This window comes from Tachyglossus aculeatus, chromosome 14 (genome assembly GCF_015852505.1).
Source record: "Tachyglossus aculeatus isolate mTacAcu1 chromosome 14, mTacAcu1.pri, whole genome shotgun sequence".
NCBI classification, from domain to species: domain Eukaryota; kingdom Metazoa; phylum Chordata; class Mammalia; order Monotremata; family Tachyglossidae; genus Tachyglossus; species Tachyglossus aculeatus.
In genome coordinates this window covers 45444755-45472353 of record NC_052079.1, presented here as the reverse complement: position 1 = coordinate 45472353, position 27599 = coordinate 45444755, and the positions used below count along the sequence as shown (strand labels likewise).

Sequence of the window (27599 nt, the reverse complement as noted above, 5' to 3'; positions counted from 1 at the left end):
AATTAGCAGAAATGAACCCTGCCCATGGATTTTATTGAGCTCCAGGCAGGCATAGTAAAACCTGAGGTGGCAGCACCCAAAATATGGGTACCTTCAGCTTGGAAAAAGTTACTCCATATATATATATATATATATATATATTCATTCATTCAATCATATTTATTGAGCACTTACATATTTATTATGCTATTTATTTATTTTACTTGTTCCCTATCTATTCTATTTATTTTATTTCGTTAGTATGTTTGGTTTTGTTCTCTGTCTCCCCCTTCTAGACTGTGAGCCCACTGTTAGGTAGGGACTGTCTCTATATGTTGCCAGCTTGTACTTCCCAAGCGCTTAGTACAGTGCTCTGCACACAGTAAGCGCTCAATAAATACGATTGATTGATTGATTACTGTGTGCAAATCACTGTACTAAGCTCTTGGGAAGTACAAGTTGGCAACATATAGAGACGGTCCCTACCCAGCAACGGGCTCACAGTCTAGAGGGGGGATACAGACGACAAAACAAAATATATATATTTAATAACTGTGTGATTCTGAGTATAATGATACTTCTTAAAGCATTTTCTCTTATCTTCAGATTTCTCCTTCAGTGTCTTGAGGACCTGGATGCCAATCTAAGAAAATTAAATTCTCGTCTGTTTGTAATTCGTGGGCAGCCAGCAGATGTGTTTCCTAGGCTTTTCAAGGTAAGCTTTTACAATTTTGGAAAGAGGCAGATTCTTCTACAAATATCAAAGCTTATTCCCCCTAGGTACTGTATTTGGGGTCTGAGATTATATGTAAAATCAGGCTAAAATTCAAGAATATTTAAAGTTTTCGTAGTCCTCTTTCACAAAACTGCCTTTTTTTTTTGTAGAGTTTCCCTCTATGCTTGCAACCTCTGGCTGCCTAAATGCATAGCTCGCCTTCAGTTTTTATGTTTTTAATGCAGGATGAGTGACCTGTAACCCTTTGCTTCATTCCTCTACCTTAAATAGTCAGAAATTTAGCCCAGTCAGTCATTGAGGTAAAAGAGCAATTTTTAGGTTGGGAAATGTTACATTCTGTTCCTTGTTGGTTACTGAAAATGGTTTGCTGGGAGACCAGTCCAGCGTGTACCGCTCTTCAAACTACTCACTTGAGTTTAGTAGAAATCGAATTAAAATTTTGAGTAGTATATGCCGAGAACAGTGTGATTCATTTGCTGCCATCAGCAAGGTTTTGTAGCGAATGCTAAATGTGTTTGTCACACATTCGATACTGAACTGTTTTGACTTCTGATTTTTTTAGAATTTTCTACCTTCACAGTCAATAACCTACTGTGAGAATTATGTTTTATGATGTGCTGTCCTGATCAGCGGAGGGAGCTAATACTTTAAGAAAATTCCAGCAATCCTACTGGCGTACTCATTTTGTAGGCTTCTGTGCTCTTTAAACCAACAGATGCTTTTGGTAATTTGAATCAAGTCTCCACCGCTTTCTAGCCCATTGCCATAAAATGGCTGCTAACTATAATTAAAGCAGCACTAAAGGGCAACTATAGTTGTAGCAATTGTATTATTGTTAACTCTGACTACTGTTTTTGCAGTCTAATTTTTAGATGACAGAAAGTTGCTGTTTGGTTTCTATATAAATGAATTTTATAATGATGGCATTTATTAAGCGCTTACTATGTGCAAAGCACTGTTCTAAGCGCTGGGGAGGTTACAAGGTGATCACGTTGTCCCACAAGGGGCTCACAGTCTTCATCCCCGTTTTACAGATGAGGGAACTGAGGCACAGAGAAGTTAAGTGACTTGCCCAAAGTCACACAGCTGACAAGTGGTGGAGCGGGGATTTGAACCCATGACCTCTGACTCCAAAGCCCAGGCTCTTTCCACTGCACCACACTGCTTATAGGACTTATGAGGTTTTTCTTCACACTGAATCTCACTTTGCAATAGCCCTGTATACTATCTGCACTATACCAGACTGCGAATCAGCCTATCAATCAGTGGTATTTACTGAGCACTTACTATGAGCGGTGCACTGTACTACACGCTTAGGAGCATGCAGCATAACCGAGTTGGTAGATGACAGGTTCCCTACTACCCATGAGGAGCTTACAGTCTAGAGAGGTAGATGACTTAAAATTCAAGACATTTATGAAGTGGACTTTAAACTTAATTTTTAGTGTTCTAATACAGGCCCACAGACAAAGTAATTCTGAGAGCACATTAACCAAGTTACCTTTAGCCCAGATCACAGCTGTAGGCTATTCAGGATGATTTTGGGGGGTTGGAATTGATGGCAGTACCTAACTGGTTTAATCGCTGCTGCCAAACTCCTCCCCTCTGTAGCATCAAGAGGCCATAATAGTGCTAATTGGCACTGTTTTATTAATTTGGGGTTTTTTTGGTGGGGGAGTAGGGAGGGAAGGTAAACTGATTTGTAAATACTCCAGTATTCGTTATGAAGGGGATAGAAATTTTCAGTTATTGACATTTACTATGGAAATGTCAGAAGATTAAACTTCCAGCTCAGCAGGTGGTTGTAGACTTCATAAATATTTTGCCAGTAAGCTCATCACTGTGTCCTTTCACTTTCCGTTTAATGGTGATGATAATGATACTAATAATGGTATTTAAGTGATTACTGTGTGCCAAGTACTGTACTACACCCTGGAATAGGTACAAGATGATAATGTTGGTCATAGTCCCTGTCGCTCATTGACCTCTTTGTCTCTGTCCCTCTGACTTCTGGACCCACGGTGTTTCCCAAAGGCCACGCTCCTTCTCTTAAATTTATCGATAAGATCATTTTTACTGAGTCTTGTGAACTAACAATAGTTTTATGCTTATATTTTTGGACTGTTAAGGTAGTCAAAATATGTATTTTATGACAAACGTAACATTCACCTTGGGATATTTAAACTAATTTAAGATTCATGTGTGCTTAGATCATTCTAATTATTCATTAAATTCCAGTTTATCTCTGGGTGGTTGAAGGGAACAGTGTGGCCTGTGGAAAGAGCATGGAATTGGGAGTCAGGAGCCCTGAATTCTAAACCCGAATTTGCCACTTGCTCATTGTACGACTTTGGGCAAGTCACAAATTCTGTGTGCCTCCATTTCCTCATTTATAAAAATAGGGGTAAGACACTCGTTTTCCCCCCCTCTTACACTGTGAGTCCAGTATGGGACAGGGACTCTGACTGACCTGCTTAAATTGTATCTTTCCCCGTGCTTTCTACTGTACTTTTCACATAGTCAGCACCTATCAAGTATTATATTGTTATTGTTTATCCTTAAAGGTGATCTAGAAGTTTTATCTGCATAAGTAGGACAAATTGATTTTGAAACAGATATATGTATGCCATTTTTTTCTTATTTTAGGAGTGGAACATTGCAAGACTTTCAATTGAATATGATTCTGAACCCTTTGGAAAAGAGCGAGATGCAGCCATTAAGAAGCTGGCAAGTGAGGCCGGGGTGGAAGTCATTGTCCGAATTTCTCATACACTGTATGAACTGGACAAGTAAGTTTCAGGTTTAGGAGAGGTTTACCCACTGCCTTAGGGACAGATTTATAGCACACAGAAGCCCATCCTGTGAATTCATTCTTCTGATTTCTTAAGTCTACTTAGGCAGGATTATAATTAATTTTGCCCTGTTGTACTTTCTTTCCTAATCAGACTGAATTGCAGTCAATTATATTTATTGAGTGCTTACTGTGTGCAGAGCATGGTACTAAGTGTTTGGGAGAGTGCAATGTAACAGATTTGGTAAACATGTTCCTTTCTCTCAAGAGCTTACAGTCTAGAGAAAAGAAGAGGCAAATCCGAAACTTGTGCTTGGATTACCAGGCCTTTTGATAATGTTTGCTTCCTCCAGTTTCATCTATAGACGATCATCTGGTGCCCAGGGAATAGTGACCTATTCCCCATTGTCTCCGTGCGGTGGTGAAGTTTGGGGTTAGGGAGAGAATGTAGATTTCCAAGATTTTTTTGTAAATTTAAAATGGAGTATTGGAGATTTTCCCTTGTAGCCACTATCCCAGGAAATAGTCCCAGGGTAAACTTCCTCCCCCGACCAATTACCTTTGACTTAAAAAAAAAAAAGTTGTCAGAAAATTGGGAGTTACCTCACTCCCAAAGTTGGCTGCTGCTGCCCTGGGACGTGGAGAACAAGTTACAGGTCACCAGGAGATGAAATGTTTGGGTGTGATGTCTTTATTTATGATTCCAATTCTTACCTCACCAGTTTGGAACTGGTATAGTTGTATTGGATTGTTTCATCTTTTGTACAGGCAGCAGAAAGATATCAGAGTTGGTATCTACCAAAATGTCAGCACTTTAAAAAAAAAATCTTGTAGCATAAAGTCAGTCTTAAATACTAAACTGCATCTGGATGATCTTTGGAAAATTAAGAGTATGTTTTTGCAAGTAATAGTTTTATTCTTTGCCACCCTGCAATCAGTTTTATTTTTACAGATTTCAGATAATAACCCAACAGTTTATTTTGGGTGTTAGTTTTGATTTCCATTTCCCACTTTTTTGGAGCTTTGGGGGAGGTTTTTCTGTTTGGGCTAAAGAAAGTCATGATTTTCTCCTTTAAATATAGGATCATCGAACTAAATGGTGGACAACCCCCTCTCACTTACAAAAGGTTCCAGACTCTGATCAGCCGAATGGATCCATTGGCAATGCCAGTGGAGACTATCACTGCAGAAGTAATGGGGAAGTGTGTGACTCCACTCTCTGATGATCATGATGAAAAGTATGGGGTGCCGTCTCTAGAAGAATTAGGTGAGTAAAAACAGCTCTAGTTGTGGTGTGTGAAGGAAATTGGGTTGTCAGGAGTCTATTTCTTCTGACTCCTTTTGTCTATAAGCTGTTCAGCCCTTTGTTCCCTCTTCCACAACATTTTGATGCTTCACAATCAGTCAATCAGTGGTATTTATTGAGCACTTATTGTGTGCAAAGCACTATACTGAGCACTCGAGAGAGTACAATAGCATTGATAGACATGGTCCGTGCCCACCATGAGCTTAAAGTTTAGTAAGGGAGACAGACATTAGCAACATTCAAATCATGGAAGGATCAAGATTAATTATTTACCTGAAAAATACCTTGTTTCTTACATTGAGCTCATTTTAATATAAAGTGGAATTAGTACTTTGCTTTTTAAGATTTTAGTTAATTCAGTAGTTGACATTTTGTGTGGTAAATAAGTGAACTCTGTATTTTGTTAATCTGTTTTTGGTTTCCATTTTGGTATCACTCAGTACAGTATTTATTAAATATCTTCATGGGCAAGAGGTTATATTGGGTAAATACAACAGCCCAACCAAAGGCAAACTTTGTGCGTGGTGTGGTCAAGACTGTAGGTTCTCCGTTGACCCTTCTTGGCCACACACACACACACACACACACACACACACACACACACACACACACACACAACTAAATAAACTTTACCATCTGTGGAGTCATCTTTGAATATGAGGAACAACAATTCGTATGTGTGTGAATTAAGTGTTTTAAAATAGACCCTGTTTCTCAGACATCTCTCAATGTAGATGATGTAGATTTAGTAATTTTACCTAAATACCAATACCTCTCGTCACAAAGATTTTAAAGATCTAAAATGGTGGTTTTGGTGGGTGTTTTGGGTGGTTTTATTGGGGGTTTTTTTTGTTTGTTTTTTTTGGTTTCAGGCTGCCTCTCTGTCCTACTACACAGGCCCTTCTGTTGGTTTGGTTTCTTCTTCCTCTGCTCTTTTCCACTCCTCTCCTTTTATATAAAATTCACCAATAGATTTCCATTTTTTATTAATATTTAAATTTGTAGTGTTTACCTCTAAGTTCTGATAGTGTGCTATTTCTAATCAAATATTCCAATGGAATATGTATTATATATTTTCCATAATTTATTCTGGATACTGGCTAAAGTCAAAAACAACTTCTGCTCTTTTAAGCATAATAACCAAGTAGGTAATATTTATGCCTTTTTTTCTGTAACGACTACTGTTTCAAAGTATTCTTTGACCACGCAAAGTAAACAGCATCACTTCTCTTTTTCATTCCATTAGGTTTCGATACAGATGGCTTACCTTCTGCAGTGTGGCCAGGGGGAGAGACTGAAGCACTCACTCGCTTGGAAAGGCATTTAGAAAGGAAGGTATGTCTGTTGCAGTATCCCAGAATTGGCATCTGGAAAACCTTGTCTCATGCTTCATTTTTCAAACCTTGAAGTATAGTGGGAGAAAAGAAAACTAGGCAATTCTTATAATTTGAATATTCCAATGAAAATTCTTTGAATTCAGCAGTCAAGAGGTAGTAAAGTCTGATTAAGCCCTCCAAATTTTCATTAAACTCACTGTATTACACCCATGAGTAGTTCATCTTTTAGAGATGTATTCCTTTCCCAATTTCCAGTTATCCGACCTGTTATCCCTTCTTGGCTCCCCTTTGACCGGCTCCTCTCCACCTGTTTACCACTGCTTGTTCTCTGCATTGATTGCCACCGTCCAGGAGAATATATGGTCAGCTGGAGTCCAGCAAGCCTCGCTTTTAGACTCAGTGCCAGATTGAGGCAACTCCATCTCATCCCCCCAACTAAATTTGCAATTTTGGCAGATCAAGGGCCCTCCAGAATCAAGCTGGAGGAGCTCCCTGCTCTCAGGAGGAAATTGCAAAGAGTCTTTCTCCATCAAGCCTCTCCTGAACCTTTGTCCTGTAAGTCAGTCAATCAATCAATTGAATCAATGGTATTTATTGATCACTGTTCGAGGTGCTTGGGACAGTACAACAGAATTAGCAAACACATTCCCTGCCCATAGTGAGCTTTTAGAATGTATTGTGTGGCATTGACCTGAGTCTTTGGGAGAGTACAACAGATTTAGTAGGCATGATCCTGGCCCTCAAGGAGTTTGCAGTATAACAGGATTCTTGCCTTCAGTTTACTTATCGAGCCAGTTTGTGAGGATAAAACTTTAGATGTATAGTTGTGGTTCAGAGATTTAACTTTTTTTATTGTGTCCATGTGGATAACAGGTAATTTTGGTTACATCTCAGGAAACTGAAAGCAGTGAACCAGGTGTTATTCACTTATTATCTAGCTCCCTCCTATCCCTAAAAAAGTTTGAATTGTGTGAAAATTTGCACTGAAAATTGGTTGTGTCCTCATTCAGGAGACAGAAGCACTTCTGCATAGTATATAAGTGCATGAGAGGGTGTATCTTTAGGCTGCAGGAAATGGGGGTGGGGAGGAAAACCACGCTTTGGCTGAGTAATCAAGAACTAAATTATGTATAATGTGATAAAATGTATGCTCAGTGTTGGAAATTAACATCTTAAAAATGGATTCAAAATAATGAGACAGTTGTAATATGACTTTCGGGGCATCCTTTCAAATTTGTCAAATCCTTATATGAAATTCTGAAGAAAAGTATTTAAGGAGCTGTCACTAAAAGGAGAACATGTTGACTAGATGAATTTAACATCTGTGTAATCAATCTATTTTTGAAATGCTCTACCTGGGAAAAAAAAACATTAAAGTTTCTTTTTGAATTTGTGGTTTAAGGCTTGGGTGGCGAACTTTGAAAGACCTCGAATGAATGCAAATTCCCTTCTTGCAAGCCCGACCGGACTAAGTCCCTACCTCCGATTTGGCTGTTTATCGTGTCGCCTCTTCTACTTCAAGTTAACGGATTTGTACAAAAAGGTATGATGTCATTCTAGGCAATCTAATTATATGTTAGTCTAGGTAATTATTCCCATAAATGTAATTATCAAAGGATGCCTGTCAGATCATGTAATTTACTCCCTCTGGACTGAGGCGTTTGCCCCAGAAATTGAAGGTGTGAGTCTGTTAGCTCCAACTAGGCCTCTCTGTTAGCCTTGAGGAGTCATCACCTGAAGTGGGAAATAGTAGTGATGGATTAAAATGGCCACAGAAGTGGCCCAGCTGCAACAGCCTTAAACAACGCCTCTCCAGGAGTCTGAGAGAGGTAATGGGGATTGGAGCAAGAGCCAGACTTCGAGGGAGCCTCAGCTGTAACACAACAGTTCCTGGAAGGTTCCTAGTTAACCATCCACCAGATCGTCTAATCCCTGGGTTTGGGTTTTCTTTTTCCCCTTTCTTAGGTAAAGAAGAATAGCTCCCCTCCACTCTCCCTTTATGGGCAGCTATTGTGGCGTGAATTTTTCTACACAGCAGCTACTAGCAATCCACGCTTTGATAAAATGGAAGGAAATCCTATCTGTGTCCAGATTCCATGGGATCGAAACCCTGAGGCTTTGGCCAAATGGGCTGAAGGCAGGACAGGTTTCCCTTGGATTGATGCGATCATGACCCAGCTACGTCAGGAAGGTTGGATTCACCATTTGGCCAGACATGCAGTAGCTTGCTTCTTGACACGAGGTGACCTATGGATTAGTTGGGAAGAAGGAATGAAGGTAAGGTTTGGTTTGGTTTTTTCCTTAATAAATTTCTTTGGTAGGAAACTTAGTAAATGATAAGGCTATGCCAGCTATCTTTCAGAATTTCTCTTGGGCCTCCCTACCTCATGGAAGACCCTAGGGAACATCCTCACCAGGAATGGTATCACCTCTGCAGGCAATTCCTTCTGGTCAAGCCAGGACTAGAATCCAAGGATCCTGATTCCCAAGAGCCATGCTCTTCACATTGGACCAACAATAGGGATACGAAGACCCTATAAATAGTTCAATGACAACGTCTAGTTGATCATTATAGTTCACATATGCCATTTTAACATGCTCCTTCCCTCCCTATCTTTTTATCATTGGATTACACCTAGGGTTAGGGAGGTGTTTTGTTTTTTGTTGGTTTGGGTGTGTGTGTGTGTTTCCCAAAACATGGGTTTTTACATCATTTTACATTGTTAGGCTGTAAGCTCGTTATTGCTGTCATACTCTCCCAAGCACTTCAGTGCTCTGCACACAGTAACCTCTGAATAAATACAATCAATTGATTGTTTATTGTTCAGGAAAGGTTGAAGCAGTAAAATTTTGTGTCCCCTGACAGGTTTGGATTTTTTAAAAATATTGCACTTATTTTAAATATAGTAGTTACACGTAGTACTTGGCAATAGCTTGGCTCACTAATCATGTAAAGAGCTTTGTAGGAGGTTGTAATTTTGCCTTTGGCTTTTGGTTTAATTTTTCTATCTTGTGGAGGTACTTGGGTAAAAATGCTTATCGTTTTACTTGTGGCAAGTTGGAATTGAAAGTTGTACTTCCCAAGTGCTTAGTACAGAGCTCTGCCACAGTAAATGCTCAATAAATACGATTGAATGAATGAATGCAGATTATGTATCCCACTGTTGGGTAGGGACTGTCTCTCTATATGTTGCCAATTTGTACTTCCCAAGCGCTTAGTACAGTGCTCTGCACATAGTAAGTGCTCAATAAATACGATTGATGATGATGATGATGTATCGTAAAGGACATAAAAGTCAGTGGTTAGTTATTGAGCTTTCATTAGGTGCAGAGCACTAGGTTTCCTAATGCTTGCCTAGGTATTAGTATGTAGCATTTTCCTATCATTTGATTTGTACGGGGGATTTTATCTCATTTTTGTTGATTTTTTTTTTTTGTTTGGTGGTTTTGTGAGTGGTGTTGCCTGGTGCCAAAGGCAAAGGGAGTAAACGCTGACTGAAAATTAGCAGCCATTGTTGCCCTCCAGCTATGACAGAGCAGGGTATGAATGGAAGTAGTGTGATGAATGGCATTGGTGCTATACCAGCTTACCCCTCTGTACTCACTGATAGGTTCAATAACCTTGTGTGTGCTTCTTTGAAGCCAACTCCCCCATCTAATAAACCACAGGATGAATGAATGATTGTCTCTGTTGCTGAATTGTACTTTCCAAGCGCTTAGTACAGTGCTGTGCACGCAGTAAGCACTCAATACGATTGAATAAATTTTGAATTTCTTCATATTTCTAAAATGGGAACGATGGTACGTATTTGTTAAGTGCTTACTATGAGCCAAGCACTGTTCTAAAAGCTTTCCTACCAAAAGGAAAAACGAATATTCAACCAGCATTCCACAAAATTGGAACTCAATTCTGATTCTTTCTGTTGCCTTTAAATTCTTAAATTATTTTTCACCAGCATGTGATAGATGTTAAGGAGTCGGGGTTTTTTTTGTTTTAATAAGAATCCCTTGTGCCAAATTGTCCCCTTAAATTGGTTTTGAGGGTATCAGGAACTTAAATTTGTTCTTTACTTGTCTGACTCAGTCGAAAAGGATTGTTTACTGCCAGGGGAAGGCAAAGTAAAATACCTTAGTGGTTCAGTGCATTCAAGCTAATGTACTACTATTGTTTCTGAAGGTATTTGAAGAATTGCTGCTTGACGCGGATTGGAGTGTAAACGCTGGAAGCTGGATGTGGTTGTCTTGTAGTTCCTTTTTTCAGCAGTTCTTTCACTGCTATTGCCCTGTGGGTTTTGGTAGGAGAACAGACCCCAATGGAGATTATATCAGGTAAACAGCATTGTTTATTGGATTTGGAGTTTCTAACCCAGAAAATATTCTACGTAAAAATGGATAGCATTTCATCTTTTTTTCTTCTCTCTTGCTCTTTCCTCCTTCCAAGACGCTACCTACCTGTACTTAGAGGCTTTCCTGCAAAATACATTTATGATCCCTGGAATGCACCAGAGGGTATCCAAAAGGCTGCAAAATGTATAATAGGAGTTAATTACCCTAAACCAATGGTAAACCATGCGGAGGCGAGCCGCTTGAATATCGAAAGGATGAAGCAAATCTACCAGCAGCTTTCCCGATACAGAGGACTAGGTTTGTTGGTATAGTCCTAAAAGTTTGATATGGCAACTGATATTCTTCCCCTCTTTGAAACACACCCAGTATGTGATCTTAATTGAAGCATTAGAACAGTATTTGGTTTCTTTTTAAGGGCTTCTTGCATCTGTACCTTCTAACCCAAACGCGAATGGGAGTGGAGGCCTCATGGCTTATTCACCTGGAGAAAATATCCCTGGCTGTAGCAGTGGTGGAGGTAAACTAAAGTAAACCCTTCTTCTAAAAAAGTTTCATGCTCATAGTGATTCTGATCAAATGGGAGCACCCTAGATACCAGTTTTCGCAATATAGTTATAGGAAAGATATCTTCAAAATGGGTGTAAAAGTTTTTAACCTTATATTCACATCCTCTTTTACCCTATCAGAGGACCAGTTTTACTGAGGGATATATAGAAACTTCTAGGAATCTGTTGTTATTCTGAATTATTTATGCTGGCATTAAAAAATATTTGGAAAATTTGATGCTGTACCATTATAAGGGGCGGCATTGACACCTCATTATTTTAAATTAAAGACTTTTTGGCAAAATAGGGGCAAAATGCACTTTTAATGGTGTGTGGTCTTACTGCTTATATATGCTTATTAAGCTAAAAGGTAATAGTCTTCAGGTATTCCTAATGCTGTAATTTCTTGAGCATGTTTTATGCATATCTAGGCTATTAGTGTGTCTCTGTACACCCTCTTCAGCAACATACGGTGCTATGCCCTCATCCAGGTTATATACTGATGATGAGAGGCAGCTCAAACCCACTGTACAAATTGTTGGGGTCTTCACTTAGAACCAAAGCATCTCTGTGTGCCCTCCTCAGCAGGAGACACTGTTGAACTCTCTCAACTGGCATATTAAACAGAACCTATTGCCACGACTGGACAATAGAAGGATACCCCTACCTTGCCTTCGATTAAACTTCCTGTGCAAGTAGGCAGCCCATGATATTGGGTATCTGGTGTGAAGAAGCAGCAGCACCCTGGGCAACTGAGCAGCCTAAATTAGGAGTGGGCCTCTGACTCTGAGTGGGGATGGGCACTAAAAAGCTGCCCCCCAAAATTTCCTGCCTCACCCAACTAAACTGCTCACCAGTAGACCATTAATTGTGAGCATTACACTTGGAAATCTGTGAATTTTTATTAGCAGTAGTAGTAGCAGTAGAGATTGGAAACTCCGTCATTACAACATTAAAAAATACTGCGGTGCCTCCAAAAGAAATCCCTTCCCCTCTAAATGTTGATTCCTGCTAAAGAATAGCTGTGGCTAGTTTACAGTAGCCCCTCAGGTATTGATTAGAGAAACCTCTGCAAATGAGGGCCTGTCTGTGTCTGACAGCAGCTGCATTTAAAGCATTTGCAAGTCTATCCTACAACTTCTGAGATGGTCTGGGGAGGTGGCCAAAGGGCCACCGAAGAACCTGGAACACTGGAGCCGGGTCCAGGACTCCGGACCCTCCTCCACAGTCACGAATGTGGGTACAACCAGCCACAAACAGTTGAAACTGTAAACAAAGATCTGTGAATGCCAAGGGACTTCTGTGAGTATAAAATTGGAATTGTTAATTTTTTTTTTCCTCTTTAGGAGCCCAAATAGGTGCCAGTGAGAGTCACCTGCTTCAGACATGTGTACTTGGAGAGTCTCACCTAGGACCAAGTGGAATTCAGCAGCAGGGTATCTCTAAATTACTTTCTTCTATTCTCAAAAACACTTTCAACTGAACAGACTTGATTCTTCGCCCCTTCCCTTTTCACGTGGACATCGTGGGCTGCCATAAGTATGCCCAAGAAAGCTGGTATTATTATAGTGTTGCCGTGATTCTGGGTGATCCTCAATTACCCAGGGGCTTTCTTGTGTAGCGACCAAACATCTTTACTACTCAGCCTAACTCTTTCTGCATCTTTTACCAGAGTTCCTTTCAGAAAACCAAGCTAAGGAACCAGATTGAGATGATTTGCCAAAATTATATTTAAACCTAACATTTCCTCTTTACAAGTCATTGGGCTCATCCTCCTTTCTTTTAGAAATAGGAATGAATTAGGAAATTCCTAACCAGCTAATGCTTAAAACTTCCACCGCACTTCTTCCCAAGTCACTCATCTGCCTGCTGTGTTATGCGTCCTCCAGGCTCTGTTTTGATAGCTCCCTACCTTCCCAAACTGCCCTAACACACGAAGAGGGAGAGGCAAGATCAAATACCTTCTCTTGGGTGTATTCAGCGGAAGAAAATGCCCAGCTCCTAGTGAACCTGCTGAAATGGTATCTTCTATTTGTAAAAAAGTGTCTCCTAATAGTAGGATGACTCTACCTTACCCACATGTGAAAGTAAAGATCATTTCATACCAGAATTGGGGACTGGGCCAAAGGATTGAAAGGGGCTGCTACCTTGGTCCTCGGGCCCAGCTTGAGGGCGAGTCCTTTCGGCCAAAAGAGTGGGAGTAGCGATAGTGTGGGCCGCTCGCTGTGGGAGCAGAGGGGTGATAACGCTGGTGGTCGACTGCTGACTGGCACCCTTGCGGATTGGCCTTCAAGCTCTGGTGGGGCTGTCTGGTTTCACACACACACACACACACACACACACACACACACACACACACACACACACACACACACACACACACTCTCTCTCTCTCTCTCTCTCTCTCTCTCTCTCTCTCTCTCTCACTCACTCCCACCCCCACTTCCTGTATATATGTATATGTTTGTACAGATTTATTACTCTATTTATTTTACTTGTACATATCTATTCTATTTATTTTATTTTGTTAATATGTTCGGTTTTGTTCTCCGTCTCCCCCTTCCAGACTGTGAGCCCGCCGTTGGGTGGGGACTGTCTCTCTATGTTGCCAACTTGGACTTCCCAAGCGCTTGGTCCAGTGCTCTGCACACAGTGAGCGCTCGGTGAATGCGATTGATTGGTTGATTGATTGATTCTCTGTGAGCCCCCCATGGGACAACCTGATTACCTTGTATCCCCCAGCGCTTGGAAGAGTGCTTTGCACATGGTGAGTGCTTGATAATCAATCAATCAATCAATCAATCGTATTTATTGAGCGCTTACTATGTGCAGAGCACTGTACTAAGCGCTTGGGAAGTACAAATTGGCAACACATAGAGACAGTCCCTACCCAACAGTGGGCTCACAGTCTAAAAGGGGGAGACAGAGAACAGAACCAAACATACCAACAAAATAAAATAAGTAGGATAAAAATGTACAAGTAAAATAAATAAATAAATAGAGTAATAAATATGTACAACCATATATACATATATACAGGTGCTGTGGGGAAGGGAAGGAGGTAAGATGGGGGGGATGGAGAGGGGGGCGAGGGGGAGATAAGAGATAAGTGCCATCATTATTATTATTATTATTATTATTCCCTTGCCTTCCCAGACTGAGCCCCTTCCTTCCTCTCCCCCTCGTCATCCCCCCGCCTTACCTCCTTCCCTTCCCCACAGCACCTGTATATGTGTATATATGTTTGTACATATTTATTACTCTATTTTACTTGTACATATCTATTCTATTTATTTTATTTTGTTAGTATGTTTGGTTTTGTTCTCTGTCTCCCCCTTCTAGACTGTGAGCCCGCTGTTGGGTAGGGACTGTCTCTATATGTTGCCAACTTGGACTTCCCAAGCGCTTAGTACAGTGCTCTGCACACAGTAAGCGCTCAATAAATACGATTGATTGATTGATTCCTGGACAACGATGGGGTCCCCGGTCCAGGCAGCTCGACTTGGAACTGAAAACCACCCGCAGTAACGTGCCTCCTGTGAAACAATTGAAACCACAATGGGAGATCTGGCATGTATTCTTTTCCCAGTGCCCCGTTCCAGACCATTTTGCCTCAGTTGCACCCGTGGTGCCACCTCAAGGAAGGCCGGGACAAGAAGAGAAACTGGGCTGAGCCAGAGATGTCCGTCCAGTTTGATGGGAGTATAGGACAGAAGGGAAAAAAGATCGTTACAGGGGACATTTCATACAGGAAAGAGAACACTTCAGAAGGGATTTGAAGGCACAAGGGTTTGGATGAGAAGGTTTGATATTATTTTGGGGTTTTGCTCTGCTTCTACAATGGAAACTTAAATGAGTATTAGCTTTATGTCCTTCTCACAACTAGAGCAAATACTCTTTTTTTAAAAATAAAAAACAGGCTATTCATCATCAATCATATTTATTGAGCACTTACTATGTGCAGAGCACTGTACTAAGCGCTTGGGAAGTACAAATTGGCAACATATAGAGACAGTCCCTACCCAACAGTGGGCTCACAGTCTATTGCCAAGGGAGCGATGTTTTACATTATGCTCAAGGAGAAAGCCACTTATTTAAGCACGGTAAGAGTAAAATAGAAGATCCTTGAGAGTCTCTTTAATTCTGTCTTAAATTTACATCATTATTTAAATATGCAGGACGAAGTTCCTTGACCCCCGGGTTAAGTGGTGGGAAGCGTCATTGTCAAGAAGAGGAGAGTCAAAGCATTGGTCCTAAAGTCCAGAGACAGAGCACTGATTAGGTAAGACATAAGAGTAACTTACTTCTTCCTAATTAGATACTCTAACAAAAGTTTTAGATATAGTTTGAAATATTACCATAGGAGGTTGAGATGGTCTCTCTTTTATAGATAGAGCAAAGCAAAAAAATGGCCTTCCTACAGTCATAAGCTAATCAGAAGCAAAAATAGATCTAGCTGATGTTTTTAAATTTAAGGAGAGTGATCATTCTAAGGCCAAACTTTTTATAGGAATTGTGATCAAATTATCTAGTCCTCATTTATTGACTGCCTTTTAGGTAGTCAGCTCAAAATATTAAATAAGCTTTCTGTAAGATATCCATTAATTTAACCTCTGAAATTTTTATTTTTCATTCCTGCATTAACTCTTTTGCTTGTAGGATCTTGGTTCCTTCTTCCAACATAAGAATCATTTTTTTTTTAAATTCTGGCCCAAATTGAAACTGCAAAGATACTTTTTCCATTCTGGAATCTGACTTTTCTCTATAATTCTGAGTAATCATGAAGTACCTGAACTGCTTTAGAGTGAAAGTTAAGAAAGTGTTTTGTGCTCTGAACAGAAAACTTGCATTCAAATCGTGCTTACCACTATCTAAATAGACATTTTTCATCTTGGTTGTGTCAACCTCTGGATATTTTGGTTTAAATATGAGTAATCGGCAGAAATTTTATTATGGTTGAATATGTTTGAAATAGATTTAGTCAAAATGGCTTCTGCAATCATAAAAATATTCTCTAATTCGGTTGAGAAGCGCTTAATATGTGCCGTGCACTGTATTAAACACTGGGGTAGATACATCAAATCAGGTTGGATACAGTCTGTGTCCCACAAGGGGCTCACAGGTCTTAAATCCCCATTTTACAGAGGAGGTAACTGAAGCACAGAGAAGTAAAGTGACTTACCCAAGGTCACACAGTAGACAAGTGGCAGAGCCAGGATTAGAATCTAGGTCCTTCTGACTCCCAAGGCCCATCCTGTAGCCTCTAGACCACACTGCCTTTCATTTGGAAGGGAGTGTATGTGTTTCATTTTTGTGTTTAGGAATATTTTGTGGATTGCAACATGGCCTAAAGCAGAGGCAAAAATATTGGTACAGAAAACTGTAAGAAGTTTCCTGGAAATGAAATACTTTTTCTTTCTTGAATCAGCGATCACAGTCACCAGAGAGAATTCAGGAGAAAAAGCAGTTGGATTAAAATTGAAGTCAAATCCAAGGAATTTGCCATTTTGGTAAATAATTTTTAAATATCCCCAGTTGATGTAAATCAGTTATGTTTTTGAAGTGCATTATTCAAACCACGTTTTTATGGTTCTTAACTTTTTAGTAATTTCACAAAGGACGACTGGTCATTTGTATATATGTACAATTTTGTGATGAATTTGCTTCATGTAAATATAAGTATTCACATGGTAGTGATATACACATCAATATATTTTTGATAATCTTTCCTGTAAGGTTCAGTCAATGTAATATGTTCCAATGTAGATAATTTCTAGAGGAAACGGAAGTATGAAAGTTTTAAAACTTTTAAAAACACTGTTTTGAAATGGTACAGGATTTTCTTGTCCTTGTTGTTTGTTCCAACTGTGCACACTTTCATAATGTAAGTTCTAAGAATTGCATATTATCGAATTAGGTAGTTGTCACTTTTATTAACTACAGCTGTATATATTCAGAGTCATGTATTTCAACTCTTTGTTCAGACTTGTAAAAGCATTGTCACGTGTCAAATCCTCGTATTTCCTTTTGCCTCAATCATTAACAACTGAAATGAGTTTGGTAATAAAGTGTATATACAGCTACCTGGTTTTGTATTTTAATAGTTGTGTTGGTGTCCATCATTTTAAATGAGGAACAACTGTCGAGGACAGTGGATTGTGCCATTATAAAAACTCTTTAGTGATCCGTTGTAAAATTCTCACCCATTCTATCGTTCCTTCAAAATCATTTGTAGGAATGATAGGATGGGTGAGAATTTTACAAAATTTACAGAATCATTTGTAACTCTGAAGGCTTTCGGACCATTCCTAGTCTGTGAGCCCGTTGGGTAGGGATTGTCTATATTTGTTGCCAAATTGTACTTTCCAAGTGCTTGGTACAGTGCTCTGCACACAGTAAGCGCTCAATAAATACGATTGATTGAAAGAATGAATGGATGGAGTTAAAGAGGGTGTGTAGTGAGAGAACCTTGCTTCCTGTGAGGGTTGATGAATAGTGGAAAGACTTTCTGACAGATTTTGTACACTCGTCCTCTTTGGATGTGTTTCAAATAATTATAGCTTTTGATCCCTCTGCCTGCAATGGTTAAGCTTACTATGTTAAAAAAAAAAAAAAAGGCCACAGAAACGTTTTTTTAACCAGTTCACAATCCTCTCAAAACAAGTTCTCTGTATCAACTTGCAAGGCTGAACTAGGTGACTAATCTATTAGTGTATTTCAAACCTATTATTCTTGAAGGAAAAGCAGGTGGTGCGTGGTCTTTCCTCCCTAAATTCTCTGCTTCGTCAATTTTTTTTAATTGCATAGAAAGGAAAAAAGAAGTGAATTTGTTTCAGTAGCACACAGATTGCACACAGATTCCACTCCCCTATTTGAAAGTAATTATTTTTTCCTTTTCCCACTCTCACCATCTGCAATTGGTGCCTCCATTTAACAAGTCCTTTGCTGTTGCCAATATTTTTGTACACTGAAAGTGAGAGTTTCACTCTGCAGTAGGGTGCAAACTGAATCCAGGCAATAGGGGGGAGTGAGGGCAAGTAAGGCACCTCTCTTTTGTTACTTTCTATGACCCAATCCCCAAAAAGGAGCTTCTGGGAAAGGAAGCCTCATCTGATCCTGGCATTCGGGTTGGTATGGTGCAAAATTTGTCCACTTGGCTCTTTCGCCCTCTAACTAAGGGCACTGCATGATGATAATTCATCTCCCAGAACTGCGGTGTCACTTCTTGCATACGGACAGAGTAGATGTGGAATTTGATATCACAGTGCTGGGCGAGGGGATCTAGATGCCCCCTGTTTTCTCCTGGAATTGGCAGCTGACGGGCTGGTGTCTTTGCAGTCAGACAGTTTCTAGTGTCAGTTCTTTATATCTGCTTGATGTAAGCCTGGTGTGGGTAGGGATTAAGCGCTCAATAAATATGATTGAATGAATCCCTTCTAGACTGTGAGCCCGTTGTTGGGTAGGGACCGTCTCTATATGTTGGCGATTGGTACTTCCCAAGCGCTTAGTACACTGCTCTGCACACAGTAAGCGCTCAATATATGATACGAGCGGATACCCTCCGCTCCTCCGCCGCTAATCTCCTCACCGTACCTCCTTCTCGCCTGTCCCGCCATCGACCCCTGGCCCACGTCCTCCCCCGGGCCTGGAATGCCCTCCCTCTGCCCATCCGCCAAGCTCGCTCTCTTCCTCCCTTCAAGGCCCTGCTGAGAGCTCACCTCCTCCAGGAGGCCTTCCCAGACTGAGCGCCTTCCTTCCTCTCCCCCTCGTCCCCCTCTCCATCCCCCCATCTTACCTCCTTCCCTTCCCCACAGCACCTGTATATATGTATATATGTTTGTACATATTTATTACTCTATTTTACTTGTACATATCTATTCTATTTATTTTATTTTGTTAGTATGTTTGGTTTTGTTCTCTGTCTTCCCCTTTTAGACTCTGAGCCCACTGTTGGGTAGGGACTGTCTCTATATGTTGCCAATTTGTACTTCCCAAGCGCATAGTACAGTGCTCTGCACACAGTAAGCGCTCAATAAATGCGATTGATGATGATGATGATGATTCAGTGAATGAATGAAATGAATGGTGGCAGTCCGTTGAGGTGCGGCTCCTTTGGGTATTTATGCCTTGTTCTAATGGTCTTGCTGTTTTTCAGCTCCAGTCGGCTCACTGTGCAAAGGATAATGGGGAGTTGGGGAGGGGCCCTTTCTTTCTGGGTTTTTGCGTTGTAGTTACTCGGGTGGGTTTTTGTTGTTGTTTTGGGTTTTGGGGGTTTTTTTTGCTTTTTACTTTGGTTTTCCTCAAGAAATTGGAAAAGACCTTCCCAAGTCTTACCAGGCCGATCTGCGTGGTATTCAACGGCGACCTACTGAATGAGTGAGGCCACATTAGTCAGCTGCCATTAAAGCCTCAGAGATCAGTCAATCATTGGTATTTTTTTGAGCACTTACTATGTGCAGAACATTTTACTAAACGCTTGGGAGAGGACAATACAACAGACTTAGTAGACCAATTCCCTGCCCTCTAGACTGTAACCTCACCTGTATATCATCATCATCAATCGTATTTATTGAGCGCTTACTGTGTGCAGAGCACTGTACTAAGCGCTTGGGAAGTACAAATTGGCATCATATAGAGACAGTCCCTACCCAACAGTGGGCTCACAGTCTAAAGGGATATGTATATAAGTCTGTACATATTTATTACTCTATTTATTTTACTTGTACATATCTATTCTATTTATTTTATTTTGTTAGTATGTTTGGTTTTGTTCTCTGTCTCCCCCTTTTAGACTGTCTTACAGGCCCCAAAGACCTAATCCAGTCCCATATCAGGCCTCCACTGAAATACTGGGGGGTTGGTGAGGTAGGAAAGGGGTGATTTTTCCCACCGCCGCAAACCTCCTCACCGTACCTCGTTTTCGCCTGTCCCGCCATCGACCCCAGGCCCACGTCAACCCCCCGGGCCTGGAATGCCCCCAATCCCTCTGCCCATCCTCCAAGCTAGCTCTCTTCCTCCCTTCAAGGCCCTACTGAGAGCTCACCTCCTCCAGGAGGCCTTCCCAGACTAAGCCCCTTCCTTCCTCTCCCCCTCGCCCCCCTCTCCATCCCCCCCATCTTACCTCCTTCCCTTCCCCACAGCACCTGTATATATGTATATATGTTTGTACATATTTATTACTCTATTTTACTTGTACATATCTATTCTATTTATTTTATTTTGGTAGTACGTTTGGTTTTGTTCTCTGTCTCCCCCTTTAAGACTGTGAGCCCACTGTTGGGTAGGGACTGTCTCTATATGTTGCCAATTTGTACTTCCCAAGCGCTTAGTACAGTGCTCTGCACATAGTAAGCGCTCAATAAATACGATTGATGATGATGATGATGATGATGATTTTTGCCTCTGGAAGCCAAGCTCCCCCAGGGCTCTGCCCTAGCTAGGTTTGCCTGTGGTTTAAATAGGGTGGTGGAGCAGCAGTTGGCACCTAGGAGGGTGTAGCCCTGGGGGCCTTGGTGTCTTGGTGTGATTGATTTCATCCAGTTTATCATCATCATAATCATCATCAATCGTATTGAGCGCTTACTATGTGCAGAGCACTGTACTAAGCGCTTGGGAAGTACAAATTAGCAGCATATAGAGACAGTCCCTGCCCAACAGTGGGCTCACAGTCTAAAAGGGGGAGACAGAGAACAAAACCAAACATACTAACAAAATAAAATAAATAGAATAGATATGTACAAATAAAATAAATAAATAAATAGAGTAAAAAAATATGTACAAACATATATACATATATATACGAACATATATACATATACATACACATACATAGTTTATTCCAAATGAGTTGCCCTTGGCAGCTGTTCTGAGTCCCCCAGGGATCTGCCCTAGCTAGGTTTGCCTGTGGTTTAAATAGGGTAGTGGAGCAGCAGTTGGCACCGAGGAGGGTGTAGCCCTGGGGGCCTTGGTGTCTTGGTGTGATTGATTTCATCCAGTTTATCATCATCATCATCATCAATCGTATTGAGCGCTTACTATGTGCAGAGCACTGTACTAAGCGCTTGGGAAGTACAAATTAGCAACATATAGAGACAGTCCCTACCCAACAGTGGGCTCACAGTCTAAAAGGGGGAGACAGAGAACAAAACCAAACATGCTAACAAAATAGAATAAATAGAATAGATATGTACAAATAAAATAAATAGAGTAAAAAAATATGTACAAACATATACATATATATACAAACATATATACATACACATACATAGTTTATTCCAAATGAGTTGCCCTTGGCAGCTGTTCTGAGTCCCCGAGGGCTCTGCCCTAGCTAGGTTTGCCTGTGGTTTAAATAGGGTGGTGTAGCCCTGGGGGCCTTGGTGTCTTGGTGTGATTGATTTCATCCAGTTTATCATCATCATCATCATCATCATCAATCGTATTGAGCGCTTACTATGTGCAGAGCACTGTACTAAGCGCTTGGGAAGTGCAAATTAGCAACATATAGAGACAGTCCCTACCCAACAGTGGGCTCACAGTCGAAAAGGGGGAGACAGAGAACAAAACCAAACATACTAACAAAATAAAATAAATAGAATAGATATGTACAAATAAAATAGAGTAAAAAAAATGTACAAACATATACATATATATACAAACATATATACATATACATAGTTTATTCCAAATGAGTTGCCCTTGGCAGCTGTTCTGAGTCCCCCAGGGCTCTGCCCTAGCTAGGTTTGCCTGTGGTTTAAATAGGGTGGTGTAGCAGCAGTTGGCACCGAGGAGGGTGTAGCCCTGGGGGCCTTGGTGTCTTGGTGTGATTGATTCATCCAGTTTATTCCAAATGAGTTGCCCTTGGCAGCCGTTCTGAGTCGGTGAGTCAGAGCTCGGTGACCCTGGTTTGGGCTGCTTTTCGGGGCGGCTCCCGTTCCTAAAAGAACGAGCCAGCCGTGTCTCATGCTGCACAGTACATTGCCAGCGTGGGCCCTCCTGGGCTCTTTTGCGGGTTGATGCGAGTTGGATCAATCAGCAGTATTTGTTGCGCACCTACTGTGTATGCCGCATGAAGCACTTGGGAGAGTGTAATGCAGTAGAGGTAGTAGACACGACCTCTGCCCTCGGAGAGTTTACAGCTGATTGACATATCTACCCCAGTGCTTAGAACAGTGCTTGGCACAGAGTAAGTGCTTAAAAAATATTATTATTATTAGTGGGGAAACAACCATTAAAACCAATCCCAAGCAGAGGAAGCAACAGGGTGTAAGGATGTGTATATATAGTCCTCTAGACTGTGAGCCCACTCTTGGGTAGGGACTGTCTCTCTATGTTGCCAACTTGTACTTCCCAAGCGCTTAGTACAGTGCTCTGCACACAGTAAGCGCTCAATAAATACGATTGAACTTCGCCAATTGTCAGCTGTGTGACTTCAGGCAAGTCACTTCACTTCTCTGGGCCTCAGTTACCTCATCTGTAAAGTGGGGATTAAGACTGTGAATCCCAAGTGGGACAATCTGATCACCCTGTATCCTCCCCAGCGCTTCGAACAGTGCTTTGCACATAGTAAGCGCTTAACAAATGCCATTAATACCATTGATAGGTGGTGTGACAGTAGTGGAGGGGTGAGTACTTAGGTGCCTGTAGTGTACTTCCCCAGTGTTTAGTACAGAGCTGTGCACACTGCAACATTCAACTGACTGACTAGGGGGAGGGTTATAGTAACTAATAATAATATTTAGCTCATTTTTGTATTCCTCCTAAGCGCTTATTCTTTCGTTCAGTCGTATTTGAGAGCTTACTGTGTGCAGAGCGCTGTACTAAGCGCTTGGGAGAGTACAATGTGATACAACAATAAACAAGACACACTCACTGCACAATGAGTTTACAGTCTAGAGGGGAGGCAGAGAGTAAGTGCATAACAAACCCCATTAGAGTGGGGTGGGACACTCAGTTCAGTGCTCTGATGATGATGGCATTTATTAAGTACTTTTACTGTGCAAAGCACTGTTCTAAGCGCTCGGGAGGTTACAAGGTGATCAGGTTGTCCCACGTAGAGCTCACAGTCTTCATTCCCGTTTTACAGATGAGATCACTGAGGCTCAAAGAATAATAATAATAATAATGGCATTTATTAAGCACTTACTATGTGCAAAGCACTGTTCTAAGCGCTGGGGAGGTTACAAGGTGATCAGGTTGTCCCACGGGGGGCTCACAGACGGAGGCCCAGAGAAGTTAAGTGACTTGCCAAAGTCACACAGCTGACAATTGACAGAGCTGGGATTTGAACCCATGACCACTGACTCCCAAGCCCGGGCTCTTTCCACTGAGCTCTGTCCACACTAAGCGCTCAGCAAATGCCACCATTGGATTAATAATAATAATGTTGGTATTTTTTAAGCACTTAGTGTGTGCTAAGCATTGGGGTAGATACGATGTCATCAGGTTGTCCACGTGGGGCTCACAGTCTTAAGCATTGTGGCTCAGTGGAAAGAGCACGAATTTTGGAGTCAGAGGTCATGGGTTCAAATCCCGGCTCTGCCAATTGTCAGCTGTGTGACTTTGGGCAAGTCACTTTACTTCTCTGGGCCTCAGTTACCTCATCTGTAAAATGGGGATTAAGACTGTGGGACAACCTGATCACCTTGTAACCTCCCCAGCGCTTAGAACAGTGCTTTGCGCATAGTAAGCACTCAATAAATGCCATTATTATTGTTATTCCCCATTTTACAGATGGGGGGACTGAGGCCCAGAGAAGTGAAGTGACTTGCCCAAAGCCACACAGCAGACAAGTGGCGGAGGCGGGATTGGAACCCGTGACCTCTGCCTCCCAAGCCCATGCCCTTTCCATTGAGCCACGCTGCTTCTCACGTTTACTAAGCGTTTAAGTGTTTACTGTGCACTGAACACTGTGACTGAGCCCCTTCCTTCCTCTCCCCCTCGTCCCCCTCTCCATCCCCCTCATCTTACTTCCTTCCCTTCCCCACAGCACCTGTATATATGTATATATGTTTGTACATATTTATTACTCTATTTTACTTGTGCATATCTATTCTATTTATTTTATTTTGTTAGTATGTTTGGTTTTGTTCTCTGTCTCCCCCCTTTTAGACTGTGAGCCCACTGTTGGGTAGGGACTGTCTCTATATGTTGCCAACTTGGACTTCCCAAGCGCTTAGTCCAGTGCTCTGCACACAGTAAGCGCTCAGTAAATACGATTGATTGATTGATTGCAAGTGGCCCCATGGTGTAATGGTCAGCACTCTGGACTCTGAATCCAGCGATCCGAGTTCAAATCTCCGTGGGACCTTAGTGTTAGTTTTGTGGCCTAAGAATAATAATAATAATGGTATTTGTTAAGCACTTACTATGTGCAAAGCACTGTTCTAAGCGCTGGGGAGGTTACAAGGTGATCAGGTTGTCCCACGGGGGGTTCACAGTTTTAATCCCCATTTTACAGATGAGGTAACTGAGGCCCGGATAAGTGACTTGCCCAAAGTTACACAGCTGACAGTTGGCAGGCCCGGGATTTGAACCCATGACTTCTGACTCCAAAGCCCGGGCTCTTTCCATTGAGCCACGCTGCTGGGGCTCCAGCAATGCTGGAGCAATTAATGCTAGGTGCAATTTATCATGGAACATGTGGTCGAGTCATATTTCTTTTAGACTGGGAGCCCACTGTTGGGTAGGGACTGTCTCTATATGTTGCCAACTTGGACTTCCCAAGCGCTTAGCACAGTGCTCTGCACACAGTAAGCGCTCAATAAATACAATTGATTGATTGATTGATTGATTGAAAGCGATGGGAAAGAGTCCACAGGGGGTCACGAGACGTTGGCCCCCGTCCCTGGACGGGCCCACGCGGGACTCAAGTGTGGGGGGGGGAGGCCCTGGCTGGGCTCACACGTCACTCCCCCGGGCCCTGAGCGATTGGTATGGTCCGAGTGGGAGGGGTGACGTCACGGCCTTCTCCGCCTGTGATTGGCTGGGCCGCCGGGATGAGGCGGCGCAGGCGCAGTTCTCACCCGACGGAGGGGGGGGGAAACGGGGGCTGCTGCGCAGGCGCAGTTCCCATCAGCAGGGACGAGGGGAGGCGGCAGGTAAGGCGGCTCCGGCCCAGCGCCTTTTTTCATTCAGTCAATCAATCAATCAATCGTATTTATTGAGCGCTTACTATGTGCAGAGCACTGTACTAAGCGCTTGGCAACATAGAGAGACGGTCCCTACCCAACAGCGGGCTCACAGTCTGCTATTGCTGTGAGCAGCAGCGTGGCTCGGCGGGAAAGAACCCGGGCTTTGGAGTCAGAGGTCATGGGTTCAAATCCCGGGATCATCAATCGTATTTACTGAGCGCCTACTGTGTGCAGAGCACTGTACTAAGCGCTGGGGAAGTACAGATTGGCAACATATAGAGACAGTCCCTACCCAACAGTGGGCTCACGGTCTAAAAGGGGGAGACAGAGAACAAAACCAAACGTACTAACAAAATAAAATAAATAGGATAGATATGTACAAGTAAAATAAATAAATAAGTAGAGTAATAAATATGTAGAATCCCGGCTCCGCCAGTTGTCAGCTGGGTGACTCTGGGCAAGTCACTTCTCTGGGCCTCAGTTACCTCATCTGTAAAATGGGGATTAAGACTGAGCCCTCCGTGGGACAACCTGGGCTTGTCCAGGCTTGTCCTGGGCTAGAATAAATACTCTATTTATTTATTACTATTTATTTTACTTGCACATATCTATTCTATTTATTTTATTTTGTTAATATGTTTGGTTTTGTTCTCTGTCTCCCCCTTTTAGACTGTGAGCCCACTGTTGGGTAGGGACCGTCTCTATATGTTGCCAACTTGTACTTCCCAAGCGCTTAGTACAGTGCTCTGCACACAGTAAGCGCTCAATAAATATGAATGAATGAGTCAGAGGTCATGGGTTCAAATCCCTACTCCACCACTTGTCAGCCGTGTGACTTTGGGCAAGTCACTACTCTGGGCCTCAGTTCCCACATCTGTAAAATGGGGATTAAGACTGAGCCCCACACGTGGGACAACATGATCACCCTGTAACCTCCCCAGCGCTTAAAACAGTGCTTTGCACATAGTAAGCGCTTAATAAATGCTGTCATCATTATTATACAAATGTATCTACTCAGTCTATTGTACTGTACTCTCCCCAGCACTTAGAGAAGCAGTGTGGCTCAGTGGAAAGAGCCCAGGCTTGGGAGTCAGAGGACATGGGTTCGAACCCCTACTCTGCCACATGTCTGCTGTGTGACTTTGGGCAAGTCACTTAACTTCTCTGAGCCTCAGTTACCTCATCTGTAAAATGGGGATTAAGACCGTGAGCCCCATGTGGGACAACCTGATTACCTTGTATCCCCCCCAGCGCTTAGGGCAGTGCTTTGCACATAGCGCTTAACAAATGCCATTATTATTATTAATTTGGAAGCGGGTCTTCAAAGAATTGTGGCAAGTACGATATTTTAGCAGTGCCTAATGGGTATACTTACGTCAAGTATCAAAACAATCTTTTTTTTTGGTTGCACAGTAACTTTTAATTACAAGTTCATTTATTGAGCACTTACTCTGTGCAGAGCACTGTACTACTACTACTACTAATAATACTACTAATAATGATGGTATTTGTTAAGAGCTTACTGTGTGCCAGGCTGAGCACTGGGGGAGATACAAGGTCATCACGTTGGCCCACGCGGGGCTCACAGTCTTAATCTCCATTTTACAGATGAGGTAACTGAGGCCCAGAGGAGTGAAGTGACTTGCCCAAAGTCACTCAGCTGACAAGTGACCGTTGGGATTAGAACCCACGACCTCCGACTCCTAAACCCAGGCTCTTTCCACCAAGCCACGCTGCTTCCCTAAGAGCTTGGGAAGTACAAATCGGCAACAATCCCTACCGAATGCACCCAAAGCTGGGAAAAGTCATGCTCTTGAACCAGTCTCCAAAAGTGGGCACATACCAAATGGAAAGGAATGATAGTTTTTACTGTCTCAGGTATGAAATACATTAAAAGACAGTCTTTTGTGAAACCTCCCAAGGTTGGAACATTTTGTGGTTAATGATGTAAATTTTAAAGGACGTTTTAGGTACTGTACCTGCTTGTCCTGTCTCCCCCTCTAGACTATACAATCCTTGTGGATTGTACTCTCTTAAGTGCATAGAACAGTGCTCTGCACACAGTGAGTGCTCATTAAATACCCTGATTGATTAGATTAACAGTTGGTTCTACCCAGATCAAAGTTAAACTGGGGCATTACACAATTTACAGTTGATTTGATCCATGTAGACAGACTTTAAGTGCTGTCCCTGGTGTGCCCTCTCCCTTAAGTCGGCTCCAGGTGAGAGTAACCAAAAATTCCCAGGGATCGCGTTTAATAATGATAATAATGATAGCATTTATTAAGCGCTTACTATGTGCAAAGCACTGTTCTAAGTGCTGTAGTGACGATAGACTAGACGGATTTTAGACTGTGAGCCCACTGTTGGGTAGGGACTGTATATGTTGCCAATTTGTACTTCCCAAGCGCTTAGTACAGTGCTCTGCA

At 42.0% G+C, this 27599-nt stretch overlaps 1 protein-coding gene and 1 non-coding gene across 2 annotated transcripts in view; both read left to right on the top strand.

Moving 5' to 3' along the window:
- The window catches only part of CRY1 (cryptochrome circadian regulator 1), a 30874-nt gene extending 13753 nt beyond the window's left edge, over nt 1-17121 (top strand). Inside the window, exons 2-13 of the mRNA XM_038756608.1 lie at nt 586-694; nt 3362-3504; nt 4589-4773; nt 6059-6147; nt 7552-7692; nt 8115-8426; nt 10327-10478; nt 10591-10793; nt 10912-11013; nt 12388-12477; nt 15220-15323; nt 16470-17121. Coding sequence (XP_038612536.1) covers nt 586-694; nt 3362-3504; nt 4589-4773; nt 6059-6147; nt 7552-7692; nt 8115-8426; nt 10327-10478; nt 10591-10793; nt 10912-11013; nt 12388-12477; nt 15220-15323 — 1630 coding nt within the window. The 3' untranslated portion in view covers nt 16470-17121. The remainder of the gene's footprint in view (nt 1-585; nt 695-3361; nt 3505-4588; nt 4774-6058; nt 6148-7551; nt 7693-8114; nt 8427-10326; nt 10479-10590; nt 10794-10911; nt 11014-12387; nt 12478-15219; nt 15324-16469) is intronic.
- Nucleotides 17122-24275: 7154 nt separating this feature from the next.
- TRNAQ-CUG lies at nt 24276-24347 on the top strand. Its single transcript has one exon. It is a non-coding gene; the product is annotated as a tRNA-Gln (tRNA).
- Nucleotides 24348-27599: the final 3252 nt, after the last annotated feature.